The following is a 21,084-nucleotide window of genomic DNA, read 5'->3' on the forward strand; positions in this document are numbered from 1 at the left end:
CCAGGTGATGGTCTGTTTGCTCTTTCTCCCTTTAGCCCTTGTCTTGGTTTCTTGCAGACCCTCTTCTGCTGATTCTTTATTCTTCCTTAAAGGTAGTTCCTTCAGGGCTGACTTGCATACTGTGTTTTTCATGATTTGCATGATAACTTTTATTTATATATTTGTGTACATTTTAAGTTTTGAAACTGGCTTGCCTTCTTGAGAAATGTGCTTGTGTGTATATGTATAAGTTTTTTATAGATGTGTAAATAGGAGAGGAATTTGAATGTGGGGGAAGAATTTATAACATTTTTCAGTTGGTAAATATGTTAACTGCAGTCAGCTCTTGATTATCCACAGCTCATACCAGAACTCTGGACTCCAATTTTGCTCTTAGTTATGCTAAGCCTAGAACTATGAAAGACACAAAAGTATTTTAACACACGCACAAACACACACACACACACACACACAGTGTTTGCTATTATTTGCCTACAGAGACCCATCCATGCATTCTCCATGTTTCCAGTCACATTTGCCTTTGACTCTACTGCCAGTGATCTTTGGGGAAAGGCGTCCAAGATCAGTTGATGCTATTGTTTGTGAATTGCTTTCTTGAGACATGGGAAATTGTGAGCATTCAGTGAATACAAGATACTCAATGTAGTAATACACTGGATACCCTGCAGTTCGCCATCAAGGCAGCAAAGTATAATAGTGTTGGATTTAAAATCAGAACACTTGAAAATTCATCTCTGCCTCTTCCACTGCCACTGTGCAGTTGGACAAGTTGTTTGACCTCTCTGTGCAGCTTTTATCATCTCTATAGGTTAACTGTGAAGACTCAGTGAGCTAGCACATTTAGATACTTTGTTGTCTGGCACACAGTGAATTCTCATCAGTATTACCTTTTATCCAGGTTAGCATTAATTCCACACTTTGGCAGGTAATCAGGAGGTGACTGTAAGTTAAATCATGCACGTCTTTGATTTCCTGGGCCTTGTAAAATGTTCATGTTTGTTTATGTTTTATTCTTTTTAGTTTGCATTTTTACATTATAAAATTTTTCTGCATGTTTTGGGTATGGTATCTAATGTCAGACACTGGTTTTAAAAAAAGGCAAAAATCACTTAGTGGACCTTTGAAATGAACTCAAAGAATTGGTTGGTATACTGGTACTTAGTTAATAAGCCATTTAACTCCTTTCACTAATATATTGTGTAACTTTTGACAAATCAGTTCACCAATCTGGGATGTAATTTCTTTATAAATTCAGAGAATTAAATCAGATGATTTTTCTTTTAGCTTCAAAAATTTCTACAAATAATTTAAAAGTTGTAATTATAATAGAATTGCTTTATTAAAATATAACACTACATATTTGGGTCCGATCAAACTTATTCACATCCTCTGTTACAAAAAATAAAGTTCTGAACAATTGAAACTGAAATGCTGTACATTAGCCAAATACAACAGCCATAACAGTGCAATTAAAACCAATTTCATATTTTTTTTCCTTCTCATTTCTCCTACTTCCTTTGTAATTAAGGTCAAATATCATATCCATCCATACTTTGGATGGAACAATCATTAAAATCATAGAGTAAGTCAAATAAATTAGTGCAAATTATTAGGAGAACAGGTCCCAGACATTTAGACTAGTTACTTAAAAATAATTGATAGAAAAATCAAATACATGGGAATAAACCCTAACAAAAGAGGTAAAGGACCTTTATAAAGAAAACTATAAAACACTGTTAAAAGAAACAGAAGACACAAAGAAATGGAAAGACATCCCCTGCTCAAGGATTGGAAGAATTAACATTATCAAAATGGCCATCCTACCAAAAGCAATTTACAGATTCAATGCTATTCCAATAAAAATTTCAGTGACATTCTTCAAATAAATAGAATATTGATGAAATTCATATGGAGCCACCAAAAACCCCAAATAGCCAAAGCTCCCCTGAAAAAAAAAGGAAGGGAATGGAGGCATCTCACTCCCAGGCTTCAAACTATACTACAAAGCCATAATAATCAAAACTACATGGTATTGGACCAAGAACAGACACACAGACCAATGGAACCTAATAGAAAATCCAGAAATAAACCCACAGATTTATGGTCAACTAATCTTTGACAAAGGAGCAAAGAATATGCGATGGAGCAAAGTTTGTTCAACAAATAGTGCTGGGAAAACGGGGTCGCTACATGCAGAAGAATGAAGTTTGACTACTACCTCACACCATGCACAAAAACCAACTCAAATGCATTAAAGAACTAGACATAAGACCTGGAATCATAAAATATACAGAAGGAAATATAGGTGAAACAAAGTCAAAAAATGCCAAAAAGAAACTTCTCCTAAGAGGAAATGCAAATGGCCAACAAGCATATGAAAAAAATGTTCAACATCACTTGTAATCAGGGAAATGCAAAGCAAAACTACAATGAGATGCCATCTTTCACCTGTGAGAATGGCACATATTTAAAAACTAGCAACAACAGATGTTGGTGAGGATGTGGAGAAAAAGGAACTCTCCTGCACTGATGGTGGGAGTGCAAACTGGTCTAACCACTATGGAAAGCTGCGTGGCAATTCCTCAATCTGCTAAAGATAGAGCTTCCATATGATCCAGCAATTTCATTCCTAGGTATTTACCCAAAGGACACAGAAACATTAATTCAAAAGGGCACCTGCACCCCTATGTTTATAGCAGCACTATTTACAATAGCTAAGCTATGGAAACAACCCAAATGACCAAAAATGGATGACTAGATTAAGAAGATGTAGTATATATACACAATGGAATATTACTCAGCAATCAACAAAGATAAACTCATGCCATTTGCAGTAACATGGATGGAGCTGAAAGGGATCATGCTCAGTGAAATAAGCCAGAAAGAAAAAGAAAAATACTGGATGGTCTCACTCATAGCAGGAATTTAGAAAATCTAAATAAGGGACCAGGAGAAAGACTAATTATAATAAAGTAAAAATCAAAATCAGCAAGCAACTGTAAACCAGAGACACACTACAAGGGGCTGGGGAGAAGAGAGTAGGATCAAAACTAGGGGGGTGGGAATTGTATGGGGACTATAACCAAGATGAAAATGCATACATTGTGCAAAAATGAGCAGTGATGTAAAAAATATATAAAATAAATTTTAAAAAATTAGACACAAAAAAATTGATAGAATTATTTTCATAGATAAAGCAAATTTAAATGATTCTTAAAGTCTTCATTGAATTCTAAAATAGCATATAAACTTCAAAGGTCTTTTATGTAATCTCTTATGAAATAATTTACAATAATTATTGTATTTTACAATAATTATTGTAATTTACAATGAATTACAAAAATACAATAATTTTGTATTTCATTCTTTCTGTTACATTATACTTAATATAAAATGCTCTGAAGTTTGTGCTATGTGCTGTGGGGTTTTAAAAATATTAGTTGTGATTAGTTATGATTAGAAGTTGCCATACTAACTTACTGATCCTATATATTGTTTCATATCATATTGGGCCAATAGCTAAAACAGAAGACCATTGAACTAACGCGAGCATGTCAGAAACAGTACGAGCTGGAACAGGAATTGGCCTTTTATAAAATTGATGCTAAATTTGAGCCGCTAAATTACTACCCATCAGAGGTGAGTTATTTCAGTTTTTTAATAACCTAAAATTAAGCCAGCATATGGGTGCTATAGGGAGGGCAGGGGACTGAGACATTCCAAAGACTTTATCAATAACCACTCCACTTTCTTGTTATGAAGACACAAGCATAGTAAAGTGTGTTTTGACTGAATCTGCAAAATGTTTTGTTCAGTGAATTTGAGCATAGTCCAAAAGAAGAAAAAAGTACCAGCTGTATCCATAACCCAAAACAGCTGTCTAGCCCCCAGTTATCTCACTCAGCAATGTGGTTCTCATTGTCAGCTCCCTTAAATTCATACTTTCAGAAAAAGTGTACTACATGCTTCAGTGACCACAGAATATCATCTCCCTACATTGTTCAATAATCGCTGGCTCAGTATAGTCAACATTATTTGTACAAAGTGCCATAAATGCCACTGTAAGAGATGTATCACTTATGACCCACTAAGTCTAATAACTAATCTGTTATAGAGTTTAAAAATGCAAATTTTTTTAAAGATTTATTTTTTATTTATACAAGTGCCGGGGTACAGGCCAGATGCACGAGAGGGTGAGAGGATTCACCAGAGACAGAGCAGAGAGAGCAGAACAGGCAGACTGACGAAATACACTGCTGAGGGGAGCAGCATGCGAGAGCGCCTTGTGGGATTCTCGCTGGCCGGGATCAAACCCTCTGCGCTGCAGAGGCTGCGGACAGCTTTACAGTGTGGTGCTCAACCACCTGTGCCACGAGGGAGGCCCTAAAAATGCAATTATTAAAATTAATTAGACTGAGAATCTATATATAAACTAAGAAACCAAAATAAAAATTCTAGACTTCTGACTTTAGAGATTCAGCATGTGAGAAATCACATAACTGTAGGTAATTCTCTAATCAGTTAATCCACATTCACTCTTCAGGGATAGACGGGAAGAAGAATCCTTTTGAGATCACTTTTTTCCTAGATCCTTTTCTTGTATTAAGACTAAGATAAAAGAATGATACATATATTTCAACTTCTAGGCATGTAGGGTTAATATTTAGACAGTTTTGTCTTAGTTTCTTCACTAATAAAATCAATGTTTCTTGACAACTTATGTATTAAACCATAAATCTATTAATTGATTTTGTTTTTAGTATGTTGAAATTGATAAAGGTCCAGATGAAAGCCCTTACATTGGCAAATCCAGATACAAGAGAAATATGTTCACCACAGAGAGTTACATTATTGATAATGCCCGGCCAATAGAGATCAAGAGGATGGAACCAGCTGAAGGAGAACAACTTAAACATGAACATGTAAACCTGAGAGTACATGAGCCCCTGGACATACAACTAGAAGACAAAGAAAAAAAAATAACTGCAGGTTTAAATGATATTTTAAATTCTTTAAAAATATAAAAGAATTGGACTATATAGGCAAATTTTGCCATACCCATTCTTTTAGTTAAGTATGCTGGAGGTATTGTTTACATGAAAAGTCTAAAAACAAAAGTAGTGACTCATCAAGCAGATTACTTTTTAGTGATTCCTATTATGGTGGAGAATGGGGTTTTTGACAGTAGTTTGGTGATATCATATCCAGCGGTCCAAGAATCCTCATCCTGCCAACATGTCCTTCTCACCGTTGGAGCTATACATTCCAAGGCATAACTAGTAATAATAAAAACAAGGAAAGTACCACCTCACTGATAACTATGCATGTAGCATAGCTGTGCTTTGGATAAGCTAGATGAGTGTACTTTCCTTAGACTTAAGCCTAAAAACTCCCCTCTAACTTTTCCTGATCTATCCCACCTAGCCCCCAAAACAATTCAGGGAAACTTACCACCTTCTGGTGAGTCACAAAGAGGAAGAAGTCAATCTAATAGGGGACCTAGAGACCCTGCCAGTGACACTCTGAATCTTCTGACCACTAAGCTGCATAGATGGGGTAGGAGAAAGCAGTCCTGAGTGCCTGCTTCACATTACTAATCATGGCCCATCTTGGATGCTCACCAGTCAGATTAGCAGCTTATCTTCCCTTGATTGATAGTTAAATGGAAAACATAGAAAGCCAGTGGAGTTTAATCAGCAGGAGAAAAGACACTTAGTTGTCTGTGTCTGCATATACTAAATGCAAGGCTGTGTAGAAGAGAAAAATTAACAGATATGTGTGCAGACTATCGTCTTGAGGCTCATAGTTTTACAAGAGGCAGGGAGGAAAGGAGAGAGAGAGGAATTGGAAATTTGAGGTAGAAAATAATTGATGTGAGATCACCTCCAGCTGAGAAGACTGTTCCATAATAAATTTCTTGATATTGCATCCCATCATATATAGCATTTGCCTCTTAACACAGTTTTTTTAAGGTTTATTTTATTTATTTATGCATACAGGAGCTGGGGTATAGGCGAGAGGGGCAGTAGCAGGGGTGGGGTGGGGGGCTGATGTAAAGGATTCACCAGAGAGAGTGGGAAATAGAACAGCTGTATCTACTGAAATACACTGCTGAAGGGAGCAGTAGGTAAGACAGGGAAGGTCTGCTAGGGCATGTGGGTTAGCTCCCTGGCCAGGAATCTGGATCTAATTAATGCTGCAGTGGCTGCTGATAGTTTCTTAGTGCTGAGACTTAATCCCTTGCACCATCCAGGGAGGCCCTCTTAGCTCAACTGCTTATTTACCAATAAAATTCTTATTCTCTAAGAGTTCTTTAATGTTGGGAGTATCAAGTAAAGTCCCTTTTATGTTAAATTTATAAATAAAAGGATTGATTGTAGTTCTATAGCATGTTGAGATTATTCTAGAGAATAATAGGAAAACTAATATGAAATCACTGTTTTTTAGTCCTTTGATCTGTAATAACACCCATTAATTGGGAGGAGGAAGTTATAACAGAAAAAAATGGTAGAAATGTGAGAATTCAAGATTTTTCTTCTCTGTGTCTCTGTGCATGGCTTTTAAATTTGCAGCACAAACTCGACTATCAGAACTGCATGATAAAATAGAGAAAGCAGAACAACAAATTTTAAGAGCTACTGAAGAATTTAAACAACTGGAAGAAGCTATACAACTCAAAAAAGTATGTAAAAGCAGCAATGCTGAGAGGAAATACAAAATATAGACATTTTTTATAATAGTACTGGCCAAAGCTTTAGATAGATTGACTGATAGATGTAAATACTGTACATAATTTTTGTACAGGATGGAAAAATAACTTAGAAAAAGTAGTTATTTTAAGTGAGTAAATATATTCCTACATTTATCATTATACTATAAATTTGTTTAACATACTAATAACATGGATAAGTACTACATAAAGTCAGCCACCACGAATATTATGGTTATTTATAATTTATAAACTGCCTTATGCTAGAATGACAACTTCATCTCTACCTGCTATTAAATTATTAGTTTTCATAAACTTAAAAGGTTTTTACATAAAAGTACAAAAATATAAGCTGAATGGAGTGCCTAGAGAACACCTACACTTTACTTTTGTTAAAAAACCTGGTAGAGCATAGAATAACTTTTTAAATTATGGAAGTTGTTTTCTTCCAATTTGTGAATCAGTGTTGCTGTTCTCTGTTAATCATGTGTTGGTTTGTGGGGGGGGGGATTAGATTTCAGAAGCTGAGAAAGACCTTCTTTTCAAGCAGTTGAGTAGTAAGATACAGCTTCTAAATAAATTACGCCAAGAAGCTCTGGATCTGGAAATGGAGATGGAAAAGCAAAAGGAGGAAATTGCTGAAAAGCAGAAGGAGATCAGGGACCTGCAAATAACCATAGACAACCTGGATTCCAAAGACCCAAAACATGTGAGTAAATGAAGAGATGTTGGCCTGTTCTATGGGAACTAGAAAATTTTTCTAAGTATTATATCTCCTCATTTTTAGAAGCAGAGTCCCTGCTGAAAGTCTCTTTTAGTCTGTTGCACAAATTTGAGTGATATTATATGTATGTGTATTGAGTATAAATACATAATATATGTATACATATTATATATACATGTGTCTGCATATTTACATACACACATGCATATATTCGTGTGTGGGTGTGGGTGTGGGTGTTTAAAGCAAAACAACCTAGGCTTGAAAAAAATAACTTTTCGGTAGAATGATCAATGCATGGTACATTTTTTTCTAAATGGTTGAATCTAATTATATTTCAAATCAAGAAACTTCATTGTGTCAAACCTGCTCCAAGTTGCTCTCCCAAGCCTCTTCCCCTTTCTCTCTCCCCGTGCTTTTTTTTCTTTATTATGCACAAAGTGGTGAGACAGGAGAGCTAAAGGGGGTTCAGAGATCTTTTTTTTTTACCATTTCTTTAATCCTTTATGCAAGTATTATACTAAAGATATACATTGTTTCATATTGTTTTGTCCTTAAAAAGGAAATATTTCTCCATAGTATGTCTTCCTAAAATGTGGCCAGAGGTGATTAAGGGTTAGGTTCTTTTTACTGTCCCTGCCATGAGAAGTCTTACTAATGGCTTATATTTTATCCAGCATTTGAAAGGTAGAAATAAAGTATTCCCTTCATGTTTTACTGGTATACTTTGAGTAGTAAAGTGATTTTTAAAAATAATTTTAAGATTTCAGAACTAAGAGAAATTGTAAAATTTAATGTGGTAAGGGCAATGAACTAATAATTGCTTTATGTACCTGTTTAATTAATCCCTTTAAACATTTTAGTAAACTATCATAGATATTTTTTGCAGGTCAGCTAATTTTGACAAAGGGTCACCTCATCTTCATAGATATAAGGTCCTTTCTAACAAAAGCCTAAGACAGTGTTAAAATTGAAACCAAAAGTAGCTTTGACTACTTTAAAGAATTTTTATTACAAAAACAAATTGAAGATTTTAAGTAATGTGTAATATGGCCAATAATAGCTTACTAGATTATAGTTATTTGTTCAGAAGTCTGCCATCATCATAAGGCCGCTGAGGATAACCGAACTTTATCCCCACAGACTATGCTTATGAATGCTTTCATCAAGGCAGATAGGAAGGAAGCAATCTATAACCACTACCCAAATATCCTTTCCTGCCTCTTCTATGAGTCTAACCAGAATCCAGAACTATTTGTTTGCTTTCAGTAAATGACTATGATATTCTTGCCAGGCAGGGAGTCTAATGCTCATTGGATTTTTGTAAAGAATTACATATAGGAAAAAGTTAAATGAGAACTAGGAATGGCATCCAAGTGTTGAGGGTAGCCAAAATCAATTTGTGTTAGTAGGAATGAGATATACAAACAGATTTAAGGTTCCTCTTTGGTTTTGTTAAAACTACTAGAGGTTGCTTCATTCTTAAGGTTATAACCTTAGTGGGAGTGCCAGAGCATCACTGATTTGTTCACCCAGAGGGAGCATCATTTTCTAAATTGTCACCTTATTGACTAGTGACAGACACACCATTTTAAGCTACAAAATGTGAAAATTTTAGCAAAAGAGAGAAAATGAATATGTAATACCTGCATATTTTTCTATAGCTGTAGGTACTTTAACTAGTTTTTTTTTTTAATCTAATCAAATGAAGTGTCTTTCCAAATAGCAAATAGCATTAAAAGTAAAAGCTTGTGAGATTAAGAAATAGTATGACTTAATAAGTGCCAGCTGTATATTTGCACTGTGCTGGGGTTTTTCCATATACTAGTGAGGAGTTTTATGTATCCATATGGGATTGGTGGCATTATATTTTCAATTTTCAGAAAATGAAAATGTGATTTTTAAAAGATTAAGTGATTTGCCCAAGGTCACTCTTTTAGGAAAAAGTAGAACCCAGGCATATGCTAATATAAATGGCTCTTTCTCCACAAGAGAATTAAAAGTCTAAAGAGACTAGTTATGTTTAAAATTAGCTCAGAGCCAAGCCCAGTCAGGTTTTCAACAAAGCATTTAACTAGTTTTCAAAAAGTAAAGGTATTATTTAAAAGTCATATCTCATTTTAGGTATAAAAAATGTTAATAGCTAGAAACACAAATATCACAGGCGCAAACATCATAGAGGAAGATTTGTTTTCCTCTTTCCCATCTGGAAATGCTCTGTGCAAGTAAGTAACAGGTAACAGTTCTCTGGAGGGAATTTGCCCGTAGTAATCTGTTGCAAAGGCTGTGAGTGATTGGCCCTCCAGAGCTTCCTGTGTTGTGATTTAAAGTGAGGAGGGTGGGGCCTGCCTGCTCAATCTGCCTGTGATTGGGCGACTAGGCTGCCGCTCATCCCCACCGGGACTGTGCTTTGGAGCACTGGGAAGTTACAGAGGCTCCTAGGCGTTTACCAAAATGTGACTGTCAGAGAGGGAAGTGCACATGAATTTGAAGACAGCATTAGAAAGCGTTCCGCCCACAATTTCGCTGTTCTCAGCGGCTCAGTTTTAACCGGACAAAATTAAGGTATGATCATTTTCTCTCTGTACAAAGGACTTTAAAGGAGGAGGAGTCAGAGATGTAAGTTCCTGTTTCGACAATAACTCTTTTGTGAGCGCCGAGATAATGAAAAATCGCTCTCTGTTTTTGCACCATGTGTTTAATGCTTCGGCATGTTGAGCCAGTTGCCCTCCCCCCCCTCCATTTATAGAATTTATAGAATTCAGTGGAATTCTTAATGGTGAATTTTAAAGATTCATTGGTGTAGATAAGAGAGCAGGAGGGTTTTTTTTTAATTCTTTCTTGACCCATAAAATCCTAAATTTGTGCAGAAGGTAAGCTGTATGTGCAGTTACCTTTTCAGAAAGATTTCAGATGGGCATTTTGAATGTGGCCAGGGAAGTTTTGAAAAGCCCATCAAATTTTACCAATAATGAAATAACCTTCCAATCATTTGGTCTTCAAAAACAAAGAGACTTTTCTTTCTTATTTTGGAGGCAGCAGACATCTAAAACTGAGAAATGTTCTTTTATAATCAAATGAGCTCTTAGACTTGGAACCTTGGAGTCTGATTTTCAGGCTGTGAGCTAGTTCTTTCTCTTGATATATTGTTCTGTTCTTCTCAGTCTGTGGAGACAAATGAGAGCAAGAAGAGTGTGAGTGAGAGGGAAGTGCTTCTTTGGGGAATTTTGTCTCCATATGAACAGTTGCCTATGGAATTATTTTCTCTCTCCATGGGCAATTCGTTTGATGGAGCTGATACTCAGAGTTGGCGAGATCATTGGTTCTCATTTTTGTCTCCCAGCATACCTGACAATCCACTCATTTCAGTTAATAGCTCCCTAATGTGATGACTATCAAGGGGTGAGAAGGTGTGTGGGTACCTGAAAGCTCTTTTCCACCATGCCTTGTGTGGTAACTGAAGGAATGCCTCCTTAGAGCCTGACATCTTGAGAGTTGTTGGACTGAATGCTTTTTTTTAATGATTTTTTATTTATGCATACAAGAACTGGGGTACAGGCCAGAGGTGTGGGGGTTGAAAGGGCCCACCGGAAACAGAGTGGGGAACAGAACAGGCAGATCTACTGAAATACACTGCTGAGGGGAGCAGCAGGCAAGACAGGCGAGATCTGCTGCGCATGTGGGTAGCTCCCTGGCTGAGCGGGATCAAACTCATGCTGCAGTGGCTGCAGATAGCTTCATAGTGCTGTGCTCAATCCCTTGCACCACCAGGGAGGCCCTGGACTGAATGATCATTGCAGCTTCCCTCAACTCCCAGTTTATGGGACCTAAAAACAAAATGTTTGTTTATGTCAGGGAAAAAAACTTAAATTCCAAAAAAAAAAAAAAAAAGAAAAAAAAAACCTTAAATTCCAAATTAGTATTTATTCAGAACTCTTTTTTTTCCCCCCAAGGTATTTTTAAAGTACATTTAATGTGGTGTTTTTTGGGGAGGAGGAGATTAGAAAGTTATGTTACTTATCCATTACAAAACTTTCTTAATATAAAAAAATCATTAAAAAAAGGAAAACATACCTCCACCCATATATAATCCTTGCTAATATTTTGGAATATAATCTTTTTCTATGGATAAATATATATTTATAATCAATTAATTTTATGGAAACCTTTTTAAAAAGACATATTTTAATGGTGTGCAAGGAACACTTGAACTTGATCACATTACCAGCTAGCTGTGCTCTTGGAAAAAATCATTTAACCTTTATGATCCTCAATTTTCTCATCGATAAAATGGAAATGATTCCCATATCAGGTTATCATGAGCTTTAAATGAATACCATTCACATGAAAGCAACACAGGGCCTAGCACAAAATAAATGCAGATTGTTGCATTTTATTTTTCATTCTTCCTTATTTAGAAATATTGTTAAGGGTTATTATTTTCTTAAAAAGTTTAAAGAATTTATTGTTTTGTTTTGTTTTTCAATTCAGTGCCATATGAAGGCTCAGAAAAGGGGTAAAGAACAACAACTTGACATTATGAGCAAGCAGTACAAACAACTTGAAAGCCGCTTGGATGAGATTCTTTCTAGAATTGCTAAAGAAACTGAAGAGATTAAGGACCTTGAACAACAGCTTACTGAAGGTGAGAATTTAAGTGTGATTTAGGTAAATCAGTTTCAATGTTAATAAAAGACAACCTATACAGCCATTGATGCAGATATTACCCGAATACTCAGGCTTTCAGTGTCTAGTTATAAGAAGAGAGTAAAAAGAATTTCAAACTCTACTTTTGCAGTGCAATTTTAAATTGTGGCATTGCCATAATAGTGGAGGCGAAAGATGGTTGGTGTAGTGGGGAGAGACTTGACTTGGTGTGAAAAGATCTCAGTCCCTATTTTGCCATTTTCAGCTGTTATTTATAACTAACAAGTTATTTCTTTCTATCTCTACCATTAGTTGTCAGAAAGATTAAATGAGATAGTGTTCATAACGTGCCTGATATATCGTAGGTACCCAATATATGGTAATCTTTTAATTTAATTTTTTTTTATTTTTAGTCTTCACGTTGCACATTTATACTGCAGTCCTGAATTAGTCTTGCATGTTGACTGGTTTTGTTTTGTGTATCTTAGCAGCAAGAATTCAGTTTTGCTGCACATTTCCATTATTTTATTTGCAAATTGCTACTTTAAAACTTTTTGCAGTATGAATTAAGCATTTTCTAAACAATGCCCACTGACTATACTATACTATTTCTGTTGTGTTGTCTAATACTCCTATGGGTAATAGAAGAAAAAATTTTATCTTAAAAAAGGAAAATGAGGGCCTCCCTGGTGGCACAAGGGGTAAAGCACTGCACTATGAAGCAATCCACAGCCTCTGCAGCACGAGTTTGATCCCCGGCCGGCCAGGGAGCAACCCACATGGCGAAGCAGACCTCTCCTGCCTCGCCCGCTGCTCCCCTCAGCAGTGTGTTTCAGTCAGTCTGTTCTGTTCCCCACTCTGTCTCTGGTGAATCCTCTCACCCCCCGCATCTCTGGCCTGTACCCCAGCTCTTGTATGCATAAATAAATAAATCTTTTAGAAAAAAAGGGGAAAATGAGACAAGACATAATTGAAAGCCTCAAATTTCATTCTTAGAAAGTAATATCTAAAGAAACTAAATGCAGTCTTTATTTCGTTATCTTGAAAGTATTTTCTTATGTACATTATTACCTTCCTTTCCCCCAATTTGCTTAGGCCAGATAGCAGCAAATGAAGCCCTGAAAAAGGATTTAGAAGGTGTTATCAGTGGGTTACAAGAATACCTGGGGACTGTCAAAGGCCAGGCAACTCAGGCCCAGAATGAGTGCAGAAAGTTACAGGACGAAAGAGAGACATTGCTGCAGAGACTGACTGAAGTCGAACAGGAGAGGGACCAACTTGAAATAGTTGCCATGGATGCAGAAAATATGAGGAAGGTATGATTTGCTTCTTCTTGCCTCTTTTCCTTAGCCTTAGAATCAGATGGTGCCCAAATTAAGTTAGCTAAGGAGATAGCAAGGTGCATTTATGTGCCAAAAGTATTAGTGGCTTTTTGGTGTTTTTTTCTTTTGCTTTCGTTATAATATACTTGGAATCATTATTTTTTCCACTAGGAAAAGGAAGGTCATTTTGAATAAATTTCTATCCCTGAAAGGTATTGTTATCTAAAAACTCCAAAGAATGAAATAGGCAAATGTTGTATTAAATGTTCAGATTTTATTATTTGTGCAGCAAAATTAAGCACAACCTAATTTGCTTTATCGTTATTACACAGTAGTGTAAATTATACCTTAGGGTATCTGATTTGTTGCCATTTACTTGGAGATTTCACTTGCTCTATTTTAGTTTTTGGCAAACTTGTCATGCTAGAGAACCCAGATTCCCAAACCTCATCCTCAGTAGGGCTGACTTTGGAAATTTGAATTAATATCTTTTAATATTTTGAAACTTCTCAGGGATATCAAAATATCAAAAGTAATATTTAATACCATGTACTCACAACTCAACTTAAGAAATAGAACATTGAAGATGTATTTGAATCCCTCTGCACACCCCCTTCTAGAGGTAACAAAGTCCTGAATATGGCTTTTAATATATACACTATGACAGCCTTTTATATAAATCCTAAACTTATGTAAAACAATACTTTTTTTTTAAGAGCTATACATCTCTTAAAAATAAGAATTTTTTTCCTACATTGTGATACCTTTATTATACCTAGAAATGTTAACTCTAATACCTGTATCATATTCAAAATTCCCTTATTGCACCAAGATGTTGAGTCAGGGTTTTATTTTCCCACCTAGATACACATAGCCTGCAGCTTCATCATACTGTTAATGAGCATTTTATTTACAGTACTCAGGATCCTTATTATGACTTGCAAATGCTTACAGCAGAGTGTGCGTTCTGTAGTTAAACATGCACTGAATCCCTCCAGGAGCTCGCAGAGCTAGAAAGTGCCCTCCAGGAGCAGCATGAGGTGAACGCATCCCTACAGCAGACCCAGGGAGATCTCAGTGCCTATGAGGCTGAGCTAGAAGCTCAACTAAAAATAAGGGATGCAGAAGCCCACCAGCTCAAGGAAGACTTGGAAAAACTTACAAGACTCAGCCAGGTAAGTAAGAGCATAAATCTGTCTAGAGACCAACTAGCATGTGGCCTTAACTCATCAGCTTTAATTTAATGTAAATTTAAACTTTTTTTTTAAAGATTTATTTTTATTTTATGCATACAAGAGCTGGGGTACAGGCCAGAGGTGTGGAGGATGAGACGATTCACCAGAGACAGAGTGGGGAACAGAACAGGCACATCAACCAAAGTACATTGCTGAGGGGAGCAGCGGGCGAGTCAGGAGAGGTCTGCTGTGCCATGTGGGTTGCTCCCTGGCCAGCCAGGGATTGAGTGTCTGGGGATCAAACTTGCGCTGCAGAGGCTGTGGATAGCTTCACAGGCTGTGTGTTAACCCCTTGAGCCACCAGGGAGGCCCAGTTTAAACTCTTAAATATAATGTATATGGAGTTATAGAAAGAGTTCATTTTTGGAATCGGATATTTACCCCTTGAGAGCATGGCTAATCAGTTCCTAAATCCGGACCTCTAAATACCTTCTCATGTGTAGAATGGATTATGGTAAAGATAGTGATAATGATCATAGAAGCATCTTGTAGTTGGTATTCAATAAATTCTCGTTTTTCTTTCTGAAAACAACTTAAAGAGAGCTCTTTTAAGTTGATGTTAAATTTTATTTTGCTACTTTATATTTTAGTTGGGTGAAATATCCACTAGTTCAAATTATACTTGCAAATTAGAAAATTAATTATTTATTCAGTATTTATTTGCCACTGAAGGTCTGGAGTTGTGTATGCTGCAGTGGACAGCACAGTCATAGTCACTGTCCTTGTGAAGTTGAGAATCCACTAGGTGAAGCAGGTGTAGGAGAAAAGTAGGGTGGTCAGGGAAGACTGTCTGACAGGGAGGATTCAGTCAAGACTTGAAGTGTGAGTAGGATTTGGATGTACAGAAGGACGAAGGATGAAAACGGCAAGGGTAAGGGATGAATACTCTAGGCTTCTCTGTGTGGGAGCCAGCACAGTGCATTGGAAGTGCCGAAGTATGCCTCCAGTGTCCCAGGAACAAGGAGAGGAGTAGGGAAAGACAGTGAGAAATAAAGACAGAGAGGCAGTGAGAGGTTAATTATAGTACATTCTATCAGATTGCAAATGCAATTTTATTTAGCTATCAGCCAAATGGGCTGTATCTTCCTCCAGGAAACATACCCAGATGTTCCCCCTCTGCCTGCTGAAAGTGCGGGTTAAAGACTCCAATTTCGTTTCCCTGCAGCTTGTGCTTTGTCAAAACGCTTTGTCAGGTGTACGATGATCATCTGTTTAGATGGTCTGTCTCCCCTTCTAGACTCTGCGCACAGCATATGCCCAGATTGTAGGTGCCTAGCCTGTAAGAGGGGTCAGTATGTACATAGTGGATGAAAGTGAAATAAATTAGAGAGTTTGAATCCCGGGGACACATGTAGAGTAGCATTCATGTGATTGGAAAAGGAAATAAAAAATAGGTTTAGCTTACTATAGTAATTATGATCATTTGTATTCCTGTATTTCTGAGATATTAAATGACAGTTTGCTAATTGTCAGGATTATATTTATCCAGATTGTCAAATTTTACAAATCTATAGTTGATAAAAGTACAGAAAATAGGCTAGGGGAAAGCAATTAAAATAATAGTAGACATATATCTTTAAATAACAGTAAGTACAATTTCTAGATGGCATTGTCCTTTATACTTCCATTATCCTTTGTCTTTTCTCATGAATCTTGACAAAATTATTAAAACAGCCTGGTCTTTTCACAAATCCACTGAGTAGTAAAAGGGACACTTTCTTCCTCATCAGCAGGACTGCCAGGACTGGTCCTCAGACCGCATAGACCATCACAGCTGAGATTTTCAATTATCTGCATTTTCATAGGCACACCAAGAGATTTTGATGCAGGTATTTGAGGGCCTTCATTTGAGAAACACAGTCTTAGGGGAAAAAGAGCAATAATTGTTGGTTCACTCATAGAGCTTTTAAAAGTAGGTACTGGGGCCTCCCTGGTGGCGTAGGGGGTTAAGTCTCAACACTATCAAGTTGTCACCAGCCACTGCAATGTGAGTTTGATCCCCGGCCAGGGAGCTGACGCACATGGCACAGCAGACCTCTCCTGTCTCGCCTGCTGCTCCCCTCAGCAGTGTATTTCAGTAGATCTGCCTTTTCTGCTCCCCACTCTCTCTCTGGTAAATCCTTTTACCTCTCCCCTGCATCTCTGGCTTATACCCCAGTTCTTGTATGCATAAATAAATACAAATAAATCTTTGTAAATAAAAGTAGGGGGACCCACCCCTGGTGATTCTGATTTGGTCTTTGTGCGATGAGCTGATTCTAACTCTTCCCTAAGTGGTCATTTCAGGAAGCATGTGAAAAATTACCTCAGGCTTTTAAAATCTGGCACACAAACATAATACTGAGTCATAAACCATAGTAATTTTATTTATGCCTTTTTATATCATGTATCACTATTTGATGTTTTCATATCATTGCTTCCAATGGCAATAGTTAGAACAGTCAGCCCTTCAAGCAGAACTTGAGAAGGAAAAGCAAGCCCTCCAGAATGCCCTCGGAGAAGCCCAGCTCTCAGAAGAAAAGGAGCAAGAAAACAGTGAGCTCCGCATGCAACTTAAGCAGCTGCAGGTAGAGACTTGTTTGTTCAGAATATATTCTTACATAGGACACTCAAAGTGTCCTTTGTTTTAAATCAAACACCTAACCAATTCTAACATGTAGCAAGCAACCTGAATTATTAGAAAAAGGGAATTCTGAGGGGAACAGTGCCATAGTCTCTGTTCCCTTGTGAGCCCATATTGTAAGATCATTACTATGCATATCTTTTGTGTTGTTATGATGGTGCAGAGATGGAGGCAGTGTTGATAGTAAGGAGAGAAAACTTGGTAAACGCATGGGTGAAAGTTAACACCTTGCATTTCTCCTAGCAGCAGATTTGTCATCAGACTCAGCTGAAAGGATCCGATTGGCGCATTCTTCTTCCACTGAAATATCTTTATGATTATCCAGGAATTTAACTAGAGTGGGTTACAGTAGAGCTTCTTAACTGTAAACAGTTATCACAACCCCCTTTCCAGAGGGGATGTTACCAAAAATGCAGTCCTATACATTTCTGGGGTCTTCTTTAGCAGAATATTTTTACAGCTATTGTCACAATAATCTGCCCAACAAATGGCAAGAGAAGCAGATGGACATGATTTTCCAGATAATTAAACTTTCTCAAAGAGGGCAGATGGCTGAACAAGCACCTGGGTCAAGGCTCCATATCTGCAAGCTCTGGAGCCACTGGGCAGACAGATGGCAGCTGTTACACTTCACTGGAGATGAAAGGGCAGGGTGGCTGTGGTTTGGGAGAAGATTTCCCAAAAATTGTTCTCCAGCGTTCTCTCTGCTTCTCTGCTCTCCTGCTTCTTCTGGTGTCCCCGTGACACCACCCTTAAAAGCCCAGTCTTAGACCAGGTGAATCCCATCTATAGATGCCCACACCCTACTCCAGGTGCCCGCCATCAGGCATGCATTCAGGGCCGCAAATTTCTGTCATCTATCCTAATGGCAGGAGGGCAGAAAAGCCTGGTACTTTTTACCTTACCCTACACACCCCTAAATATATCAGTATACGGGGACTCCCTGGTGGCTCAGGTGGTTGAGCGCAGCGCAGTAAAGCTGTCCGCAGCCTCTGCAGTGCCGGTTCGATCCCCACCAGCCGCGGAGCAACCCACATAGTGAGGCAGACCTCTCCTGTCTCGCCCACTGCTCCCCTCAGCAGTGTATTTCAGTCAGTTTGCCTGTTCTGTTCCCCACTCTGTCTCTGGTGAATCCTCTCACTCTCCCGCACATCTGGCCTGTACCCCAGTTCTTATATAAATAAATCAATCTTAAATAAAATAAAATAAATATATCAGTATACATAACCAAAGGAAAAGGATTAAAATACTTCTATAGGGATCTTCTCCTTTAAGACAGAAACTGAACTTGGCTTCCAGAATACTGACCAGTCCTGTGAGACTGCTTAGCTGGAACTGGACTTCACGTGACCGCCTGACTGGCTGAGATCACACACAGCTAAACTCACTTTACATTTATTTGTCGGAAATCACGTCTTCGTTGTGAACCAAATCCTACTAACACTTGCTCAATCAAGGAGGCAGCCTGCTAGGAACCAGAATAGCTTTCACTGATTCAAGGACTTCACAGATCCCTCATCTCCCCTTCCTTCCTTCCTCCTAGCATTGCATTTGACTGGAGTCCCCAGCCTGAGCTGACATATGTTTACAGGTCGAGCTCCTGCACAGACTTCCTGTACTGAATCTTGGTACAAATGTTGGAGAGAGTGAGTTTGTTTTGTATCTAGTGAGTGGATGGGCTGGTTTTGGTCCCTCATCTGAAGCCAGATAGATAATAGTGCAAATATGGGCAGCTGAGCATAGTGGGCAGAGAGTGTACATAGGTTAGCGATTCCAAATGGGACACCACTTAAAAACATTCATTGCAACTCTGAATTCTCCATATTAGTTCATAATGTTATAGCTCCTTTGAAGTTAATTAGTCATCCAGGTAGACCGTAGGTATCTAAGTGCATACAGTCAGTAGCTTAGGATGTGGAACTATTTTTCTTCACAATTTAGGAAAATTTTCACAGTTTCTTTTTACTTGAAGCGCTGTGTGAATTTAATTCTTGGGTTTAGGTATGTTCCTTTGTTATATCTTCCTTTGTTTGAAAACATGCTGGTTATAACATATACTGCCACAGAGAATTAGAACTTACTAGGAAAACTTGAGTAGCAAATGTTCCATTTTTCGGTGGATTCACAGATGGAGCAGAACATAATAAGGAAGTGATTTTGGTTTGTTTTTTTTTTTTGACTTTGATGCCTGGTTATGTCTTTTGTAACTTTAGTTTGGTCAATAAATTGGTCACCTATTGTCAGCCCAAGTGGAAAAGCTTTTGAAAAATTGGTAAAGGCCCAAAGGACACAGAAACATCAATTCCAAAGAGCACCTGCACCCCTATGTTTATAGCAGCACTGTTTACAATAGCTAAGCTTTGGAAACAGCCCAAATGCCCAAAAATAGATGACTGGATCAAGAAGATGTGGTACATATATACCATGGAATATTACTCAGCATTCAAAAAAGATAAACACATGCAATTTGCAGCAACATGGATGGCGCTGGAAGGGATCATGCTCAGCGAAATAAGCCAAAAAGAAAAAGAAAAATACCAGATGGTCTCACTCATAGCAGGAATCTAGAAAACTTAAATAAGGGACCAGGAAAATGAATATAAGAAAGTGAAAATCAAAATCAACAAAAAACTATGAACCAGAGACACTTTTTGGGGGGTGGGGGGCGGGAGGGGAAGGATTGGGGTCAGAATGGGGCGTTTGCAATTGTATGGGGGAATATAAAAATAAAATTTAATATAAAAAAAAAAGAAAATCTTACTTAACTATCAATTGGGTAATAAAGACTCAGACTTTATCATTAAAAAAAAAAAAAGAAAAATTGGTAAAGGGAGTTAAATAAAACTACCATATGACAGATAATGCTGGCTATATGTATATGTGAGTGTATTTTTAATTTTGTTTTAGTAACTTTTATCCCCCCACTTCATCCCCTCCATAGGATGACAATAAACTGTTAAAACAGCAACTTAAAGATTTCCAGAATCATCTTAACCATGTAATTGATGGTTTGATTCGTCCAGAAGAAGTAGCAGCTCGTGTGGATGAACTGAGAAGAAAACTGAAATCAGGAGCAGGAGAAATAAGGTAAGGGGAATCAAGCACCCTGAGTAGAGAGTGGGGTGAGTTGTAAATGTTAGGGTCAGTGATGAACTTACCTTCCCAAGTGTGTGTTTGTTTCCTTACACCCGCCCTTATACCACTGTGACACTTTCTCCCTTCCCCTCCTCCCACCCTCCTCTTCAGAACCTTGCTTCATTTATTAATATCTGCTAGTTTTTATAAGTATTTCGTTTTATTGAACTGCCTGCTATGTAAATGTCTCATGTTCGTCCTTGTCATTTTGACTTGCTTTACTGCACGTAATTCTGTCAATCTCATTCCATTTTGCGCTTAGGAAATGCTCACTGAGTTGCTATGTTGCCAGCATATTTGTACCCAGCATCAAAAATAAAATGCCATGTTACCATTTTTTTTGCCCCTTACCAGAATCCATAGTCCTTCAGATGTCTTAGGGAAGAGTCTTGCTGATTTGCAAAAACAACTCAGTGAAATCCTTGCACGCTCCCAGTGGGAAAGAGAGGAAGCACAAGTGAGAGAAAGAAAACTCCAAGAAGAAATGGCTCTGCAACAAGAGAAACTGGCATCTGGACAAGAAGAGTTCAGGCAGGCCTGCGAGCGAGCTCTGGAAGCAAGAGTAAGAAAAGGGCAAGAGGCAGCTAGAGGGAAGCATTTGGCAAATATTCATGTTTTTCAGCAAATTACAATGCTCTCTTTATCATGTAAATAAAGTATAATTATTGTTATTTTTACTTATAACTAGTCAA

At 37.6% G+C, this 21,084-nt stretch overlaps 1 protein-coding gene across 1 annotated transcript in view; it reads left to right on the forward strand.

Moving 5' to 3' along the window:
- CNTRL (centriolin) overlaps window positions 1-21,084 on the forward strand; it is a gene marked incomplete at both ends in the record, with an annotated part of 60,950 nt that overhangs the window by 11,666 nt on the left and 28,200 nt on the right. The window contains 11 exons of the mRNA XM_084236799.1: window positions 36-92; window positions 3,520-3,639; window positions 4,761-4,989; window positions 6,573-6,682; window positions 7,224-7,418; window positions 11,922-12,075; window positions 13,173-13,393; window positions 14,398-14,574; window positions 17,067-17,201; window positions 20,199-20,344; window positions 20,747-20,954. Of these exons, the coding sequence (XP_084092925.1) occupies window positions 36-92; window positions 3,520-3,639; window positions 4,761-4,989; window positions 6,573-6,682; window positions 7,224-7,418; window positions 11,922-12,075; window positions 13,173-13,393; window positions 14,398-14,574; window positions 17,067-17,201; window positions 20,199-20,344; window positions 20,747-20,954 (1,752 nt within the window). The remainder of the gene's footprint in view (window positions 1-35; window positions 93-3,519; window positions 3,640-4,760; window positions 4,990-6,572; window positions 6,683-7,223; window positions 7,419-11,921; window positions 12,076-13,172; window positions 13,394-14,397; window positions 14,575-17,066; window positions 17,202-20,198; window positions 20,345-20,746; window positions 20,955-21,084) is intronic.

Source organism: Talpa europaea (genome assembly GCF_964194135.1).
Source record: "Talpa europaea genome assembly, chromosome: 7".
Classification (NCBI taxonomy): Eukaryota; Metazoa; Chordata; class Mammalia; order Eulipotyphla; family Talpidae; genus Talpa; species Talpa europaea.